The 18491-nt window shown below is 29.7% G+C and overlaps 1 protein-coding gene and 2 long non-coding RNA genes across 4 annotated transcripts; 1 reads left to right on the forward strand and 2 right to left on the reverse strand.

Moving 5' to 3' along the window:
- Positions 1 to 4880: 4880 nt before the first annotated feature.
- Positions 4881 to 7725, reverse strand: LOC124911463 (syntaxin-71). Its single transcript, XM_047451948.1, has 10 exons — positions 7609 to 7725; positions 7123 to 7366; positions 6912 to 7037; positions 6161 to 6320; positions 5961 to 6046; positions 5809 to 5877; positions 5676 to 5720; positions 5529 to 5591; positions 5364 to 5440; positions 4881 to 5089 (listed from the first exon to the last, which is right to left on the reverse strand). Exons 2-10 carry the CDS (start codon positions 7276 to 7278, stop codon positions 5074 to 5076), a joined length of 798 nt encoding a protein of 265 aa, XP_047307904.1. The 5' UTR covers positions 7279 to 7366; positions 7609 to 7725; the 3' UTR covers positions 4881 to 5073.
- Positions 7726 to 8443: 718 nt separating this feature from the next.
- Positions 8444 to 15092, forward strand: LOC124911094. The gene is made up of 4 exons (XR_007096573.1): positions 8444 to 8893; positions 14138 to 14213; positions 14395 to 14457; positions 14666 to 15092. It is a non-coding gene; the product is annotated as an uncharacterized LOC124911094 (long non-coding RNA).
- Positions 15093 to 15568: 476 nt separating this feature from the next.
- On the reverse strand, positions 15569 to 18221 carry LOC124911133. Of its 2 annotated transcripts, XR_007096583.1 has the most exons (3): positions 17772 to 18221; positions 16444 to 16709; positions 15569 to 15835 (listed from the first exon to the last, which is right to left on the reverse strand). It is a non-coding gene; the product is annotated as an uncharacterized LOC124911133 (long non-coding RNA). The 2 variants fall into 2 exon arrangements; XR_007096582.1 differs by lacking the exon at positions 16444 to 16709.
- Between the last annotated feature and the right edge of the window lie 270 nt (positions 18222 to 18491).

Below are 18491 nucleotides of genomic sequence, written 5' to 3' on the forward strand. Positions count from 1 at the left end.
AGAAGAAAGCAATGATTTTTTTTCTTTCTGGAATCAATCACTCTGTGTAGCTCCTTCGTTCTCAGAGAATCGAGAGCTCCTTCTGTCTTTCTTTTCTCACAATGAAGTGGGGCTCTTTCTTCGTCGCTATCACTCAAGGCTGAAGGAAGAAGCTGAGAAGAAGAACCCTGTTAGGAATTTGGATTGTTTTCTATTGGTTGGGCTTCAATTGAGCTAATCTTCAAAATAATAAAAGGCTTAGTAATATCACAAAGCCCATTTTATTTTATTTCTTTTGTGAAAGAATATTTTATAAAAATATATATTATTAATTTTATTTAATTAAATAATATATTTTAAATAATTAATTATATAGTGAATATATATATATAAATAAATGATTTAACCAACGAAGTTATAACTAGGGGGTGTAAACGAGTCAAGCTGCTCGTAAATAGCTTGGTCAAAGTTTGACTCGAACTCGGTTTAATCGAGCTCGAGTCGAGTTCGAGTAGCTCGATTATAAAATCGAACTCGAGCTTTACATTTGCTGTTCGAGTAGCTCGCGAGTGACTCGTTATATATTATATATAATATTATATATATATATATAAAAAAAATTTTATATATTATCTATTTATATATATATATTTATATTTATATATATATATATATATTATATATATATTATATATATATATATATTATATTTATATAAAAATAAAAAGTCTTATGTCTTCTAAGCTTTTCATTCTCAAATTTTTTTGTCTCTCCTTGTTCCATTCTTAAACAATCAAATTCATATATTTTTTTCTCCTTCCATTCTCGTTTTCTCATTCTTCCATTCCGAACGGCCAAACTCATTTTTCTCTTCTCCTTCCATTCTTAAATCGTCAAATCTCTATCATTATTCTCTTTTCATTTTCAAACAAACCTCTCTATCTCTTCTCTTTTCTCCATTCTTCCTATTCTTTTTTTTTTATCAAAAAAACCTTGAAACACCTATTTTTTGGATTTTAATATTAACGGAATCATTTTTTCATTATCTTCGGCCCTTCAATATTTTATATTTCGAATCTTGTAAAATTTGAAGATTACTATATTAATGCATCATATTGCCAAATTTTTAATATTTATGATGAACATTTCATTTGTAATTATTATGATTGAATGATTATATTTAAATTATAGGATGAGATTTATATTTCTTATTTTTAAATAATATTGTGATTATACATGTAGTTTGTGAAATATATATTATATTATGTTTGAAATATTATTTAGTTATAAAATATAATTTTAATTAAAAATTTTAATTTTCGAGTTTTCAAGCTCGAGTCGAGTAGCACAAATTGTAATCGAGTCGAGTTCAAGTATACATTTTGGTACACGATCGAGTTTGAATATTTACAATGTAATTCGAGTCGAGTTTGAGTAGTATGGTACTTGGCTCGACTCGACTCGTTTACACCCCTAGTTATAATAAAAACAAAATTTGAGGAGAGAGAAAAAAAAAAGTTCTTCTAAAAAAATGGCCATATTCGATAGATTTATTTTAATTTTTGGGAAAATTGCCATGTTAGGTCCCTATCACAGCTATATATATATATTAATTATGAAATTGGAGCTATTTAAATTTCATACATCTTCTTTTAAACTTTACCATTTGAAATTTTTTATTGTTAAAGTTATACCAAACGATATTTTGTCTTAACGGTTTCAAACATCGTTAATTTATTATTTAAGTGATATTTATAAAAAAATTAAAAAATATATATCAAGAGTAATGATAGTGAACAGAAATTTAGTGTCATGTCATTTTTAATTTTAATTAGTTTATATATTTTGAGAACTTCAATGGAGATCAAGATCTTGCCAAAATCCAACATTCTTCTCTAAACTATTTAAAAATACTACAGGTTTCTATCTTGATTGAAATGTTGTGAATATTCTTAAATTAAGATTTATTAGTGCCTTAATGTATAAAATTTGATAATTTATTATCTTCACGAAAACACTTCCCTCCCTCTCGTGAGGGTAGTTCTTCCCTATCTTACGAGATAAGAATGATAGTGCCAAATCAGATACCGGAGGAGACGAAGGCGGAAGTCGTGGTAAAGCCCGATACGGATAACCTAATTATGGGTGTGAAGGTTCTCGCAATGATGCAGAAGAGTACATCGATACTAAAGTAGGACTTGTACACTAAAATATAGAGAAAGCCAAAAAAAAGAAAGTCTAAAAACTATATATATATAAATGGTAACATGTCATTCAATTAGTAATGTGACATATATCTTTGCTTTTTATTTTTTATTTATGAAAATTTTGTGTGCTTAGGAGTATCTATGATTAAATAAACCAAGATTTTATCATGACTCGTAGTCGTAGATAACGACGTTACGCTAAAAACAAAATTTTGTTTGTATAACTTTAATAATAAGGAGTTCAAAATTGTAAAATTTGAAAGAAAATGTTGAAAATCTCAATTAACTCTAATGAGTCCAACTTGACAATTTGGCCTTATCTAAAATAAATAAACTATGTCAAAATTTTCTTAATATTTAGAAAATTCAAGTTAATATTTTTTTATTAAATACAAAAATATTCAGGCTAATACTAACAATCTTAAAGAGTCTATAAAGGGTCAATAATTACTTTAACTTTGTCTAACTTGATTAAAAAAAAGATAGTTGGAGGTAGTTCTATTCTTCCTTACAAATTATTCTAAATATTAGTTTTTTTTGTGTGCGGTTTTATCACTTTTTCTTTGATGCAATATATGACCTGAAGATGTTGATTGTCTCTGCACTAGATCAAAGATTATTCTCATAGAATGCTTGATTTTTCTAGACGATATATATTTTCTTTCAGTTCCGACTGGAATGTAGTGAGGCTCTCTTGCTAGCTCGTTGAGGAGTTTAAATATATTACATTAGTACTCCTAGACTGGACGTTGTTAGTTGGTGTTAGAACTATTTGTTGGAAATATGAAGTGTTTAAGCGAAATCATAGATATAAATCTAACCCCTATTCCAAGAATTTTTATGCATAAGTTGATAAGATCGAAACTACTTGGTTCGTAGATGAATACATGTTTGCGCGTGAAATGAGTCATGATGGTATCGTTGAGAATGAGAACTCCATGTGTTGCTCCTTTAGTTAGTACACGCGAGGATAGATCTTATTGCTTTCCCGGTTAGATCTTATTGCCTTGGAATGCTAGGACGAAAAGACTAAGGTGAAGCAATCTTCATTGCTTGATTAGAAAGATTGATGGTGTCTCCCTCTAAATAACTTTAAAATTATATTTCTTCCTTCTCTTAATATTTTATTATAAACTAATTCATTTTACACATATTTGTTAATTATTTGTCTCTACATTCTTTTATTTCCATTGTTGTAACACAAAAAAAACCCTCGACTTTTATGTTCAGAAGAAAAGATCTAAAAAGAGAGAAATAAATATTTTTTTATTATCTCATATATGTTAGGTAACAAATTATAATTTATATATCAGTTAAACAAATATTAATTTTATTAAATATTAATATTACTTATAAATTTAATAAAACTAATGCTATATATAAAGTCTTATTATTTCTTACATTTTTTGGCATAGGTAAAAACAAATTTTCTTCTTTTATTTGATAATTGAAATCTACTTATGTGTAAAAGATTATTTTCAAATATCATAAAAGAAAAATATGATCATATATAAATTAGCTATAAAATAAAAAATATATATATTATCTCTCCTATATATTCGTTAGTCTTATTTATTTATTTATTTATTACGTTAACAAATTATAATTTAATATAACATTTAAAAAAATATTAATATTTATTTTAATTATTTTTTACTTAATATATTAAATTTACATTTTAATATATCGAGTTTATTAACTAATATAATTAGTAATTAAGAGTATATTAGTCTTTAAAGTATTTTTTATATTATCAAATCAATTGAATTATTGAATACTTATAGCTCTTAGATGTTATTGTTTGTTAATTTAAAATTTTATCTTTAAATATTTAATTTGTTGAGAACTTAGAATTCATTATTCAAATCTTACTTTTTATTTTATTTTATCAACACTGAGTTATATAGGATCAAAAGATACATTTTAATTTCGGTTACATTTAAAGAATAATGAAAATAAAAAAGTTAAATTTGATATAATATTCTCATATTAATTATTTTCGTAACAAGTCTATATGTCAACTTGAAATAAATAAATCAACATATATATATATAAAATTAAAAAATTAGTCAAATTTTAGAAATTAACTTATAATTGTCCTAAAATCACATTGTATTATTACCAAAATTGTCTAAAAAATTTGCTAAACACCAGTATTATTGATTCCTTTTTTTACTTAAATACTTAGTATTTTAAAATTTAGCTAAATTTGAAAAAAAAAACTTTACAATTGTCCAAAATACCATGATGAAAAGAATATTATTTTTGTATTATATTAAAAAAAATCCAACACTTTATAAACTGCCATGACACATTAGTGACCATTTATTTTTGTTCATTTCACTGAAAAAGTTGAAGATGTGAGTCTCTTCTCAAGCATTCTGAAATACTTATTTGATACACTTGTTTATGAAATACGATAAATGTTTGAAAGAAAGTGTTTCGGAAAGTTGAATGTACGATTCACACTAAGAACGCTCTAATTTGAAAGAGGGTCATATATAGCCACCCCAGAAATAAACACTGGTAAAAAAAAAAAGGAACTATTGTGGTGTTAATGTGATTCAACCTTCAAAGTAAAAATTGAACGATTTTAGCTTACAATCAGCATCATGGAATTCAAGGTGCTTCTACTTTCAAGATGGAATGCAGTTGCAAAGAAGCTTGAATTTAATTTGCACACCAAGAACAAGATACTCAACAATAACAAGAACATTACAACGAGTTCCTTCCATTGTGTCCTCGAATAAAACACTCAAAAAAATTCAATAAAATGTGGTAGTTTCTAGGTTTTCGACAACCAATAGAGATACAAACACAATATAGCAACAAGTGTATCATAGACAAGCTATATGAACAGAGCCATCATCATCATCATCTTATGGTCTTACTTCTTCAGGACACTACAAATTCATCCATATAAGCATATGTAAGTTATCAATTCTTGTTTGTGACCTCAAATAGATGATTGTGAACTATTTCGAAACTAGTATTATTTCACAATCAGAATCGGAATCACATCATATTATAATGTGAGTTCTGTTGTTTCATTTGCTACACATTATTTTTTAGATCAATCCAAATTATCTTTTGGATCATTGAGATTTTTAAATAGTTGATAACAAAATAGCCTAATATAGAGTATGTAAAGGCTGAGAAGAAAATAGAACAACTTACTTGTACAAGTAAGCTGCAATTCCTAGGATTATGCACAACAGCACGATATCAAGGCAGAAATTTCTACTTGACCGCAACTGGACCAAAATCATCGCACTTTTCAGATAATCCAGTAATTCATTTTTAATGAAAATGACCTAATATTAACCATACAAACTTATTAACCTGAGTAACTGTGTCCTTGAGCCTGACATTCGTATTTTTAAGATCTGAACTTGCTTTGTCAACCTAAAATATTCATGAGGATAAATACACTGTTAACATCATAATTGTAATAGATTCTGGATCAATGCAAACCAAATATCATCTGACCTTGGTGTCTATCTCATCCATCAAAGGAACTTGCCTGTCCAATTCCTGCACGAGATGGATTTCTCGAACTGATGATATTATAAATAGAAATAAGTATAAAATTGTTTATTGTTGAGGCACCAAAAAACCGAACCTCATTCATATCATGAGCCATATTCTTCAATGTATCTAGACCTTCAGATATAACCTCCAAACCTTGATCCTGCAAAGGAAAGCAAGATCATGTGTAAGACTAGTCCAAAGAATAATATTATTATAGGATATACAAAATGAACTATAAAGAACCTGTTTAATTTTCCGCATTTCATATTCTTGCCTAAACTGGCTAGACTCTTCAGTTTGCTGGAAGTATTCATCATCAAACCTTCCACCTATAATAAATTAAAAATGAACATTCATACAACTGAAACCCATGGGAGTAATCACCAGGAAGAAATATCTCCATATAAAGAAATTAGTATCAGGAAATCAAGTTCATCAATAACCTGAGTCAAACTTTATTTCTGTGCGTGAGGCTGAACCTGTCCAGGCTCCACTTTGCTTTGATGGAGCAGGAGTTCCATCAGGTATAGCTTGAATTCTCTCTGGCAATGCAAGGACCAAATCACTTCGGGCAGCAAATTCTTCTGAAGGAAGCCCCTTCACCTGCAAGCAGGCTCAAGATACCACCAACTAGTAAGATACTTATCTTAGTAAATGGGGAGAATAACATGACAAGCGGTGAGAAAAAGAATCAATAGCATAAACTATATATCCATGGTCTGCTCAATCATTTTAATAGAAGTCAATACTTTGTTCATGATTATCCTTAATCGCAGAACTGAACTAAAAAAGTCGAGAATACCCCATAGGCCTTGTGGGAGATATTTGTCAGCAAGAAATCCATTTTTATCTCTTCAACAAACACTAAAGTCTACAAAGGCATCAGTTCATATTCATAGCGATCTTCTAATGATCTACATTGTTTTCTTCCATTACAATAATTTGTCACATTGCTGCAGAGGATCAAGATTTTCATGTTGCATCTTCCATATCTATTTCTTAATATATAAAGCAGCTCAAGTGGTACAAGGAAATAAGCTTAGAAACATCTCTATGCAATTGATTACGAATGTCAATTATATTTGCAAGTCTATTTTTGTAATGATGCTTCAAGTTCACAACTCTACAGATCTTGAGATATTATGATCATTAAGCTTAGCCAAGCGCAATGTAAAAAAAGAGAACAGATCAGACCTTCTTCATAGCCAATCTCTGCAATTTCGGAACTTCCTCCAGCAATCGAGCCTTAGTTCGACGAATCTCAGCATTAATGGCAACAGTAGAAGCCCTACTTTTGCCATTTGAAGCAGTTTCCGCTTTCTGAAGAAGGAAAAACGAGTAAATACAAACCCTAACTTGCAGGAAATTAAACAAATTAGAAGAGAAAGAGCATTTAAATTTGAACCTGAAGAGCGTCTTCGATATCGGCTTCTATGGAAGCGTAGACACGAACAAAGGCATCGTCGCCGGAGATATTGGAATCCTTTTGCTTCTCGAGATCATACTTGTCGTACTTCTTGCAGATCGCGTCAACTCTGGTGAGAATATCGATCACGCTCATGATTGTTTCACTTCACTTCTTCACAACTGTTTCAACTAAACAGGATCTAGCAGTGTTCAAAGATATTTTGCAGCAAAGACGAGAGAAACTATCGGAGTCAAGAGAGAGAAAATCCAAATTAGGTAAAGACAGAGATTACATCCCTCCCTCTACAGTTTCAACTTCCAACTTTCCAAGCTGTAACGCAATTATATTATTATTTTAATAAGCCAAATTTTCTTAAGCATCTTCAAACTCGAATCATGATTTGCGTGAATTGTAAAAATATCTCAAGAATGAAGAAATCAACTTAAAGAAGGAATTCATCAAACGAGATAGATAATTAATTACCTTCAATCAATTCTGAAGATTGCTCAAGTGCAGATCCTTCCGTTCAAGACAACTATAGACTTTTACAGAATCGATATCATCAAATTCACTGATTCAATCCATCTGATGAACAAACCTCTTCAGCAGAGAGATTAAGAACGGAAGAGAAGATGATTGATAGAAATTACTCACCTATTCTTTTATCAAACATGAATTATTTTGAATTAAGAAATAATCTTAAAAAATATTGTATCCAACTATTCTTCTTAATTAATCATATATGGTTGAAAACAAATCAAGAAAATATATTAATTACAAACATTGTAAATATGAGATTTGAAGTTACTATATAATTTGAAAATTTATATGGTATGTGAAAACTATCAATAATTATGTTTTTGAAAAAAAATATAATTTTTATGTGTAAAAGAAATATAATAAAATTAATTTAATATATAATAATTTTTATGTTTGAAAAAAATATAATAAAATTAATTTTAATATATAGTATTTATTTTATTAAAATATTAGTTTGACATACCAATTAAAATAGGGAAGATTATCATATTTATAACTTTCCTTGTAAATATTTTTCATATTTATCATCTAACTTAAAATATATTATTTTAACACTTAACCTTTAACATTGTTGTTAAATTTACACTATAATTGACAGAATTTATAACTCCGTTAATATTTTGACAGGTGGACAACACATTGGATAATTAATTTGCCACGTCAATATCCACTTTTTAATTTTTAACAAAACAAAAAATTATAATTGTATTAAAACAAACAGACCGTTAATTTTCTTCTCTCAGTCTTCTCTTCTCTCACCGTCTTCCCTTCCACTCTATCTAATGAAATTCACCCAAACTTTAGTCTCTTCATTTCAATCCGATCCGTTTCTAGCCAAACTTTACATTCTTGTTTCAGATTTCTTGATAATTGATGATGATTTGAGCAAATTCTTCTTATTCCCGGACATTCGCCACAATTTCTACTCAAACTTTACATTTCTGATTTAGGTTTTTGACAATCGATGATTATGTTCGCTAGTTCTTCCTATTCCTGCGAGGCCACTATTTCTATGCAAATTTCACATATGTTTCAGGTTTCTTGATGATTTATGATGATGTGAACTGGTTATGTTTCAGGTTTTTGATGATCGATGATGATATGAACTGGTTCTTTCTCTTCCTGTGATATCCGTCATTTCACTTTGGGTGGCGTCGTGGGGCTTCTGTTCGTCTGGAATTGCGACAGGTCGGGTTCTTCTACTTCTTGCATTTCAAATTACAGTGAGGTAAGATTTCGGTCCTATCATTTTATTCACATCGAGAGGTGTGATTAGAATTATGAATTATATCCATCATATTAGCTGCTTTGATCTTGGATTCAATAATTCTCTATTCTGTGATTTTGATACTGAAATATAGTAGATACTGTTACTATTCTCAGTAATTTTATATTCTGTGATTCTCATACTAAAATATAGTAAATGCTGTTACTTTTCTATTCTGAAATTGGATAAGTGTTTTCTAAAACTGACTGTATTACAACATAATCTAATAATCCAATTCTAATATAGTAGATGCTGTTACTTTTCTGTTTTAAAATTGGATAAGTGTTTTCTGAAACTAGCTGTATTACAACATAATCTGATAATCCAATTCTAATATAGTAGATGCTGTTACTTTTTTGTTCTGAAATTGGATAAGTGTTTTCTAAAACTGACTGTATTACAACATAATCTGATAATCCAATTCTAATATAGTATATGCTGTTATTTTTCTGTTCTGAAATTGAATAAATGTTTTCTGAAACTAGCTTTATTACAACATAATAATCTGATAATCCAATTCTAATATAGTAGATGCTGTTACTTTTTTGTTCTGAAATTAGATAAGTATTTTCTGAAACTGGTTGTATTACAACATAATCTGATAATCAAATTCTAATATAATAAATGCTGTTACTTTTCTTTTCTGAAATTGGATAAGTGTTCTCTGAAACTGGCTGTATTACAACATAATCTGATAATCCAATTCTAATATAGTAGATGATGTTACTTTTTTGTTCTGAAATTGGATAAGTGTTTTCTAAAACTGGCTGTATTACAACATAATCTAATAATTCAATTCTAATATAGTAGATGTTGTTATTTTTCTGTTCTGAAATTGGATAAATGTTTTCTGAAACTAGCTGCATTACAACATAATAATCTGATAATACAATTCTAATATAGTAGATGCTGTTACTTTTCTGTTATGAAATTGGATAAGTGTTTTCTGAAACTGGATGTATTACAACATAATCTGATAATCCAATTCTAATTGTTAGCCTTTGTTGAAATTGCATAGCAATTGTTGTATAATTATAGCCTTACCCGTTACCTGGCTGTTCAGGTTTCTTGATGATTGATGATGATGTGAACTGATTCTTTCTCTACCTGTGATATTCGTTCCAAGACTTCACCTCAGCTAGTTGTCAATATGGACAATGAAAAAGAAAGGTATGTCTAGATTATTTTTACAATTTTTCTATTATAGAACTGTATGTAGAATTCAATATTAAAACCAATTGAGAAATTTGATATGCTATATTCTAACATGAGCATATTTGATGTTAGAAGCTCCATTAAATTTTAGGCAATTGGTATGTAGCATATCAACTTTTGGTATGTAACTAAAATGAATATTGAAGAAAGGTAGAGATATGCTATATTCTAACACAAGTTATAGCCGCTAGTTGGAGCAGAGAAAAGGTAGAGATTCTATTAAGAACATACTTTAAACTAGTTTTAAGTATGAGTATTAAGAATAATTTAAGTTTGGACTCTTATCTGTAGTGGTTCTAATAAGCTTAAGTTTAGTAATGATTTAATTTGTGTATTCCAATAAATAGAAACGTGATAACTTATGCTTATTTAAACAATTATTTTATGAAATATAGTTATCCATTGAATCTGGTTAAAAATCTACTTATATTTATTTAATTTAATTGAGAGAAATTTAATAGTCCTATTGAAGGTCCCTATTTGATCGATAGTGAAAGTATGGGGATTTATTATTAATATTTTGTGCTTTATATTATTGAAGTTGCTCCCTATTTAAAGAATTTTGTATCAAGTTTTAATACATTTTTCACTAAAAAATTAAATGACATTTATGATTCTTGATGCAAAAAAAAAAGACAAATTGGAGTGGTTAAATAGAGAAATGTTTTAAAGTGGATCAATCGATCCATTTCATAAAAATGCAAAATTTGGTAAAGATATATATGATTCAAGGAAGTTAATCATCTCCAACGGTTGGTTCCTCCTCCTTTAAATTTAGGGCTTCAACTATTCATTCTTCTTCTACTAAATTACTTACATTAATGGAGCTTCTTGCAATAAGAAGAAAAAGCATTTGACAACTAGATTAAGTATAGTATATCAACTTTTGATGTAAACCAATTGCCTAACATATATAGCATATCAACTTTTGGTATGTAGAATTCAATATTATAGCCTATTTTTTAGGACACATTATTGTCTTTATCATTATAATTATTATGTTCGGTATATATTGATATTTGAATTAAATGTATCTTTTTTTCAGTTGGAACAATTATAAATTAATTATACATCATGGAGGAACACTTCATGTTAGTCCTAACAAAGCCACCAAATATGTTAATGGATTCAAAGTGGTTATATTTAAAACTGATTTGGATACATTGTGCATATGGGATATAATCGATGTTGCTTCGAAGGTTGGTTATAAAAGTATGGTCAATTTTGAGTTATTTTATTGTATACCTGATCAAAATTTAACAACGGGGCTTAAAGAGATCAAAGATGACAATGACGTATTATCAATGTCTTCATATTTAGCTGACTATAAGAAGATTGAAATCTACATAGTTCATGAGCCAAATCAATTGTCAAAAGAAATAAATGTTGAAGCTGATGAAGAAGAAGCTGTTGTAGAAGTTGAAATAGTAGTAGAAGAAGAAGTTGAAGTAGTCGTCGAAGAAGAAACTGAAGTAGAAGTTGAACATGAAGAAGTCAATGAACGTGAAAAACTTGTTTCAGAAGATAGTGATGAAGATTCTATGTATGAGCAGCCACCATCTGATTCCGAAAATCCCAATGAAGAACAACAAAGTGATGATATGAGTGAAAATACATATGACGATTCTGATTGTGGAAGCTTTATATATGAAGTAGGTGAAGAAGATATTGATTATGAACATTTTAATCTAGAGAACTTGGTTTATGAACCAATGAGAAAACCAAGTCGAAGACGTACTTATAATCTCAATGACAGTGGGAATACCAAGTTTATGGTTGGCATGACTTTTAAGTCTAAGGAAGATGTGAAAATTGCAATAACAGAATATTGTTGTGAGAAGAAAGTTGCTTTGAAGTTAAGATATGCTGACAATAAGAGAATCAAGGCTATATGTAATAATGGTAAGTGCCCATGGGTCATGTGGGTTAGCAAAGATAAGACTTATAAGACTTGGATGATCAAGACTATTCAATCAGAACATACTTGTTATACAGATAACAAAATTGGTTTAGTAACGGCTCAGTTCATTGCATTGAAGTTTGAGAAGAGGATTAAAATAGATCCTACAATTACATTGAAAGTTCTCATGGAATTATGTAAGATAGAACTTAATGCTGAAGTCACACAATCCAAGGTTGCGAGAGCCAAAACTCTTGTTTTGCAAAAGTTAAAAGGTGATGGTTTGAGAGAGTACCAAAAGTTATTTAGCTATATTGAGGAGATAAAATCTAGCAATCCCGGGTCAAGTGCTGAGTTGAAATTAATAAGAGATGAAGAAACAAATGAGTTACAATTTCAAAGAATTTATGTATGCTTGGATGCAGTGAAGAAGGGTTGGTTAGCTGGTTGTAGACCTATAATTGGAGTGGACGGCTGTTTTTTGAAAACTGTTTTTAAGGGTCAATTGTTATCTGCAGTTGGTCGTGATGCGAATAATCGGATGTACCCTCTTGCATGGGCTGTGGTTGAAACAGAGAGCAAAGACTCGTGGTGTTGGTTTTTTGATCTTTTATCCAAAGACATTGGATCTAATTTCTTTGATGGTTTTGGTTTAACTATTATGTCGGACATGCAAAAGGTAATCCTTTGATCTAATTTCTTAAATCAGAAATATTATTTACATTTTATTTTAATACTTAAATTGTTTATGGTTTCGTATAATTACAGGGATTAATAGCGGCAGTTAAAATTGTTTTTCCAGAATCGGAGCACAGGTTTTGTGCAAGGCATTGGTATGCCAATTGGTCTAGAAAATTTAGAGGCGATGACCTCAAAATGCAGTTTTGGAATTGTGCAAGATCAACATATCCTGAACAATTAGATGCTAATATTCTAAAATTGAATACTTTAATGGATGGTGCTGCTGCTAAAGTTATTTCTGTACCAGAAAAAACATGGACAAAGGCATTTCAAAATGAGACAACAAAATGTGATATTGTTGAGAACAATATGTGCGAGAGTTTTAACTCTAGTATCCTTGTTGCTAGGGAGAAATATATTTGCACTATGTTAGATTTGATAAGGAGGGATGTCATGAACAAGAGAATTAAGAATCGCATATTAGTGCATAAGTGGCCCCACAACATCTCACCCAATGCCAAAGAATTGCTTGAAGTTAGTAAATCTCAACATCATGAATGTCACGTATTCTTTTGTGGTGGTAAGGGTTATGAAATAACCCAAGGTAACCATAGACATACCGTTGATCTTTTCAACGAAAGATGCTCTTGTCGACTATGGAATATAAGTGGCATTCCGTGTGCTCATGCTGTTCGAGCAATTAATCATGCTAATAATGGCACTTTAGAAGATTATGTTTCTCATTGGTACAAGAAAGATGCATACTTGAAAACATATTCATTTGACGTAAATCCTTTGAGGGGGGACGAGTTTTGGCATAGTGATTGTAACTTAAAAATTTTACCGCCAAAAGTGGGAAGATCAGCTGGTAGGCCTAAAAAGAATAGAAGACGTGCTCCTGAAGAACCTAAATCTCATGGAAAAATGTCTAAAAGAGGTATATTGATGCATTGCACTAAATGTGGACAAGAAGACCACAACAAGAGAGGATGTAAAAAAGGAAATGGTGGTGGCATAGCCAATGCTCCGCCAAGAAAAAATACAGGTAATTTAATGTTATGATTTTTTTTTATGTAATCTGCATTTTCTTGTCTTACTATATTTGATAACAATGGTACAGGAACATCTACACATAATTATAATGTTGTAAATACATCTATACATAGTAATGACGGTGTAGGTACATCCACACATATCCATGATAATGAAGGTACAACTATTAAAGTTAGTTTTATAGTGAAAGATTGAATATTTACATGGTTTATGTGATATGTAGTGAAAAGATTTTTTTTTTGATTTCATACTTTCAAATTTTGTTTTGATCTAATCTGCATTTGTTACTTTAATTTATACTTTTCTTGTCTTTACTATATTTATCTTATGATAATGGTATAAAAACATTTATACAGAGCTATAATGGTGTAGACACATCTATATAGAGTTATGATGGTGCAAATATATCCACACAGGTCTATGAAGCTGAAGGTACACTATTAAAGTTGATCTTATGCTGAAAGAATGAATATATGCATGGTCTATTTGATATATTGTGAAAAGTTTTTCTTGTTAATCTCATACTTTCAAAGGTTTTGTTTTAATGTGTATTTGTTGTTTTAATCTATAATTTTCTTGTCCTTATTGCATTAATCTAAAATTGAATGTGCAGATACATTGGAACAAAACATTGTAAATGGTGGCATAACCAATACTCCTCAAAATAAAAATACAGGTTTTTCTTGTTTACCTTAATTTGCATTGTTTGCATAGCTATTATAATTTGTTTTATGGTGAAAAAATGATTGTTTGTATTGTTACAAATGAGAATTTTATATAGTAATTAAAATTATATTTGTGATTTGTAGTGAAAATATATTCTTGTATGGCTGATATTTTGTGTTGAATTATAAGAATATTTACACATAGTTATAATGGTGCAGGTACGTCCACACAAGACTTGTCAAAACGAGAAAAAGGAAGAGAAAGTACAACCTTACATAGTGTTGGAAGAGGAAACACATTGTCACTAGGTGTGGGAAGAGGAAGAGGAAATACAACTTCACTAGGTGTCGGAAGAGGTAGAGGTCGAGAAAATGGAACGATTGTAATTGGTGCGAAGAACTTACAACATGGTATTAGACCACCAGGATTGATGTGGAGAGGTAACGAAGCACTCTCAACTAGACAATTACAAGAAAGGGTGAACGAGAAAAAAAGGAAATTATATGGTCAAAGTAGTTCAACTTTTGGATACGAATAGTTTTGGTTAATGGATTTGACGATAACTAATAGGCGATGATTACTTTTTGTTATATCTTATGTTGGATGAAATAGATTGCTATATTTTGTAAGTATCTCGATGGAGTTTATGTAAGTGTCTAAATACTAGATTATTATAGTTTGTAAGCGTTTTATGTTTATTATATAAAATAAGCTTAATTATAAGATCTCATTTGTTAACGTATTGAAAAGTTAAGTTAATGAGTCAAGGATTAAGTGTTTATTAAAGGATTGGTTTTGTTATGGCCTTAAGTATTTGTTAAAGTAATGAAGGAGAGATTAAATGCTTGTTATAGTTTTGGTTGTGGCATGAAGTATTTGTTAAAGTAGTGAAAAGTGGGTAAAAATAGTAGAGTTAATTGATAAATATTCTAAATCTTAAAATCATGAAATTGAGAGGAAATACATATATCATTGTTTACTTAAAATAAAATATTGAAGTGTAATGTCTTATTTTTAATTGTATTATTTTGTTTCCTATATAATTTACTTAGAATACATTAAATACAAACATTAGAATACATTGAATACAAACATTAAGTAATAAAATAAACTCCAATAAATAACCATTAAATTCAAATCACAAATTTTATTGACCATATAGTTTTAACTAACTTGGAATTCATCACAAATCTTACAATGTTGTATATTTCTATTTTTATTCTATTACAAATACTAAGAACACTTTAAACATCAAATGTACTATGCATAAAAGAAATAAAAAAAATATTTGACAAATTCCATCTTCAATTAAATCTTCAATAAGTGATATTCTCCAATTGATTCACTTTAGTGGAGAGCACCTGCAATTCATTCTCCAAGGAGAGCACCTGCAATTCATTCTCCAATTGCTTCAATTTGACTGAGAACGATTGTAACTCATTTATCAGTTCCTTTGTACTGTTTTCATTATCAGATATTATTATCAAATCAAAGTATTTCCGTCCAATATCATTTTGCAATTATGAAAATAAGATAATAAAAATGAGATTACTTCATAATATTCAGTTGGTTAATTTATAAAAACTTATAAATCTAAATGCAAATAAGGACGACATTTATAAGTTATACATAAATGAATGTTTAAATCAAAATTTGAACAGAAAGTTTGTAATAGAAAAACGATGGTTCTATCAACTTTATCTACACAGTAAAGTCTTGGATTAGATCTATTGTGAGCAAGCTCGGATTTCATAGCCACCGATCTCAAGCACAACCAAGAATTAGATATGTCCGGCATGTGGGTATATCTATTAGTGTTAGTATCACTCATCTTCTTCCTCTTTAGAATGTCAAAACCTACACTTACTTTCACCACGTAACCTAAAGCTTGCATTTTAGTTGCAATTTGACTAAACTTTTATTAGAGATAAATTAGGAAGATAAACATGCTTAACGAATGATATGGTTGGAGGTTGAAAAGGAGGAGGAGACCAACCTTATTCGTTCAGGATTCTTTGAAGTTGCAGAGAATGAGACTGGAGAAACGTTGAGATTACAGTAGGACGACGAAAGGAGGGAAAAGGGGAGGAGTTGTTAATGTGCTCTGCTTACGCATCAGTGCTTATGAAGAAGGTGGTGGAGAAATCAAATCCGTTGGCAATGGCAGAAGCATTCACTTCATCTCCAGTTCTCGTGGAGTCGGAGAGAGTGTGAGAAGTTGCATTTCGGATTAGATTCCGGCGTCACTATCTTTGGGGCCACCTGAGCAATCACCGTTTTTTTTTTGAATTTTTAACAGTGATTTTATTATAATATTTATTTATAAAATAATTTATGAGTTTATTCTATTAATTTACTCTATCTACATAGACTATTCTATCTTCGTTGAGTCTACATACCTTTCTTTTTCACTGTCCACTGACGACGAGCTGAGGTAAAGTCTTGGAACGAATATCACAGGAAGAGAAAGAACCAGCTCACATTATCATCAATCATCAAGAAACCTAAATAGCCAGGTAACGGGTAAGGCTATAATTACACAGCAATTGCTATGCAATTTGAACAAAGGCTAACAAATAGAATTGGATTATCAGATTATGTTGTAATACAGCCAGTTTCAGAGAACACTTATCCAATTTCAGAAAAGAAAAGTAACAGCATTTATTATATTAGAATTTGATTATCAGATTATGTTGTAATACAACCAGTTTCAGAAAATACTTATCTAATTTCAGAACAAAAAAGTAACAGCATCTACTATATTAGAATTGGATTATCAGATTATTATGTTGTAATAAAGCTAGTTTCAGAAAACATTTATCCAATTTCAGAACAGAAAAATAACAGCATATACTATATTAAAATTGGATTATCAGATTATGTTGTAATACAGTCAGTTTTAGAAAACACTTATCCAATTTCAGAACAAAAAAGTAACAGCATCTACTATATTAGAATTGGATTATTAGATTATGTTGTAATACAGCTAGTTTCAGAAAACACTTATCCAATTTTAAAACAGAAAAATAACAGCATCTACTATATTAGAATTGGATTATTAGATTATGTTGTAATACAGTCAGTTTTAGAAAACACTTATCCAATTTCAGAATAGAAAAGTAACAGCATTTACTATATTTTAGTATGAGAATCACAGAATATAAAATTACTGAGAATAGTAACAGTATCTACTATATTTCAGTATCAAAATCACAGAATAGAGAATTATTGAATCCAAGATCAAAGCAGCTAATATGATGGATATAATTCATAATTCTAATCACACCTCTCGATGTGAATAAAATGATAGGACCGAAATCTTACCTCACTGTAATTTGAAATGCAAGAAGTAGAAGAACCCGACCTGTCGCAATTCCAGACGAACAGAAGCCCCACGACGCCACCCAAAGTGAAATGACGGATATCACAGGAAGAGAAAGAACCAGTTCATATCATCATCGATCATCAAAAACCTGAAACATAACCAGTTCACATCATCATAAATCATCAAGAAACCTGAAACATATGTGAAATTTGCATAGAAATAGTGGCCTCGCAGGAATAGGAAGAACTAGCGAACATAATCATCGATTGTCAAAAACCTAAATCAGAAATGTAAAGTTTGAGTAGAAATTGTGGCGAATGTCCGGGAATAAGAAGAATTTGCTCAAATCATCATCAATTATCAAGAAATCTGAAACAAGAATGTAAAGTTTGGCTAGAAACGGATCGGATTGAAATGAAGAGACTAAAGTTTGGGTGAATTTCATTAGATAGAGTGGAAGGGAAGACGGTGAGAGAAGAGAAGACTGAGAGAAGAAAATTAACGGCCTGTTTGTTTTAATACAATTATAATTTTTTGTTTTGTTAAAAATTAAAAAGTGGATATTGACGTGGCAAATTAATTATCCAATGTGTTGTCCACCTGTCAAAATATTAACGGAGTTATAAATTCTGTCAATTATAGTGTAAATTTAACAACAATGTTAAAGGTTAAGTGTTAAAATAATATATTTTAAGTTAGATGATAAATATAAAAAATAT

Source organism: Impatiens glandulifera, chromosome 8 (assembly GCF_907164915.1).
Source record: "Impatiens glandulifera chromosome 8, dImpGla2.1, whole genome shotgun sequence".
NCBI lineage: Eukaryota > Viridiplantae > Streptophyta > Magnoliopsida > Ericales > Balsaminaceae > Impatiens > Impatiens glandulifera.

What these genes read in the sequence shown, in the direction of transcription:
- LOC124911463 (XM_047451948.1), bottom strand. Translation starts at nt 7,278, where the DNA reads ATGAGCGTGATCGATATTCTCACCAGAGTTGACGCGATCTGCAAGAAG. An exon ending in AAATGCGGAAAATTAAACAG is followed by an intron (nt 5,878 to 5,960) that starts GTTCTTTATAGT and finishes TTTCCTTTGCAG; the next exon opens with GATCAAGGTTTGGAGGTTAT. An exon ending in TGGATGAGATAGACACCAAG is followed by an intron (nt 5,592 to 5,675) that starts GTCAGATGATAT and finishes TGAATATTTTAG; the next exon opens with GTTGACAAAGCAAGTTCAGA.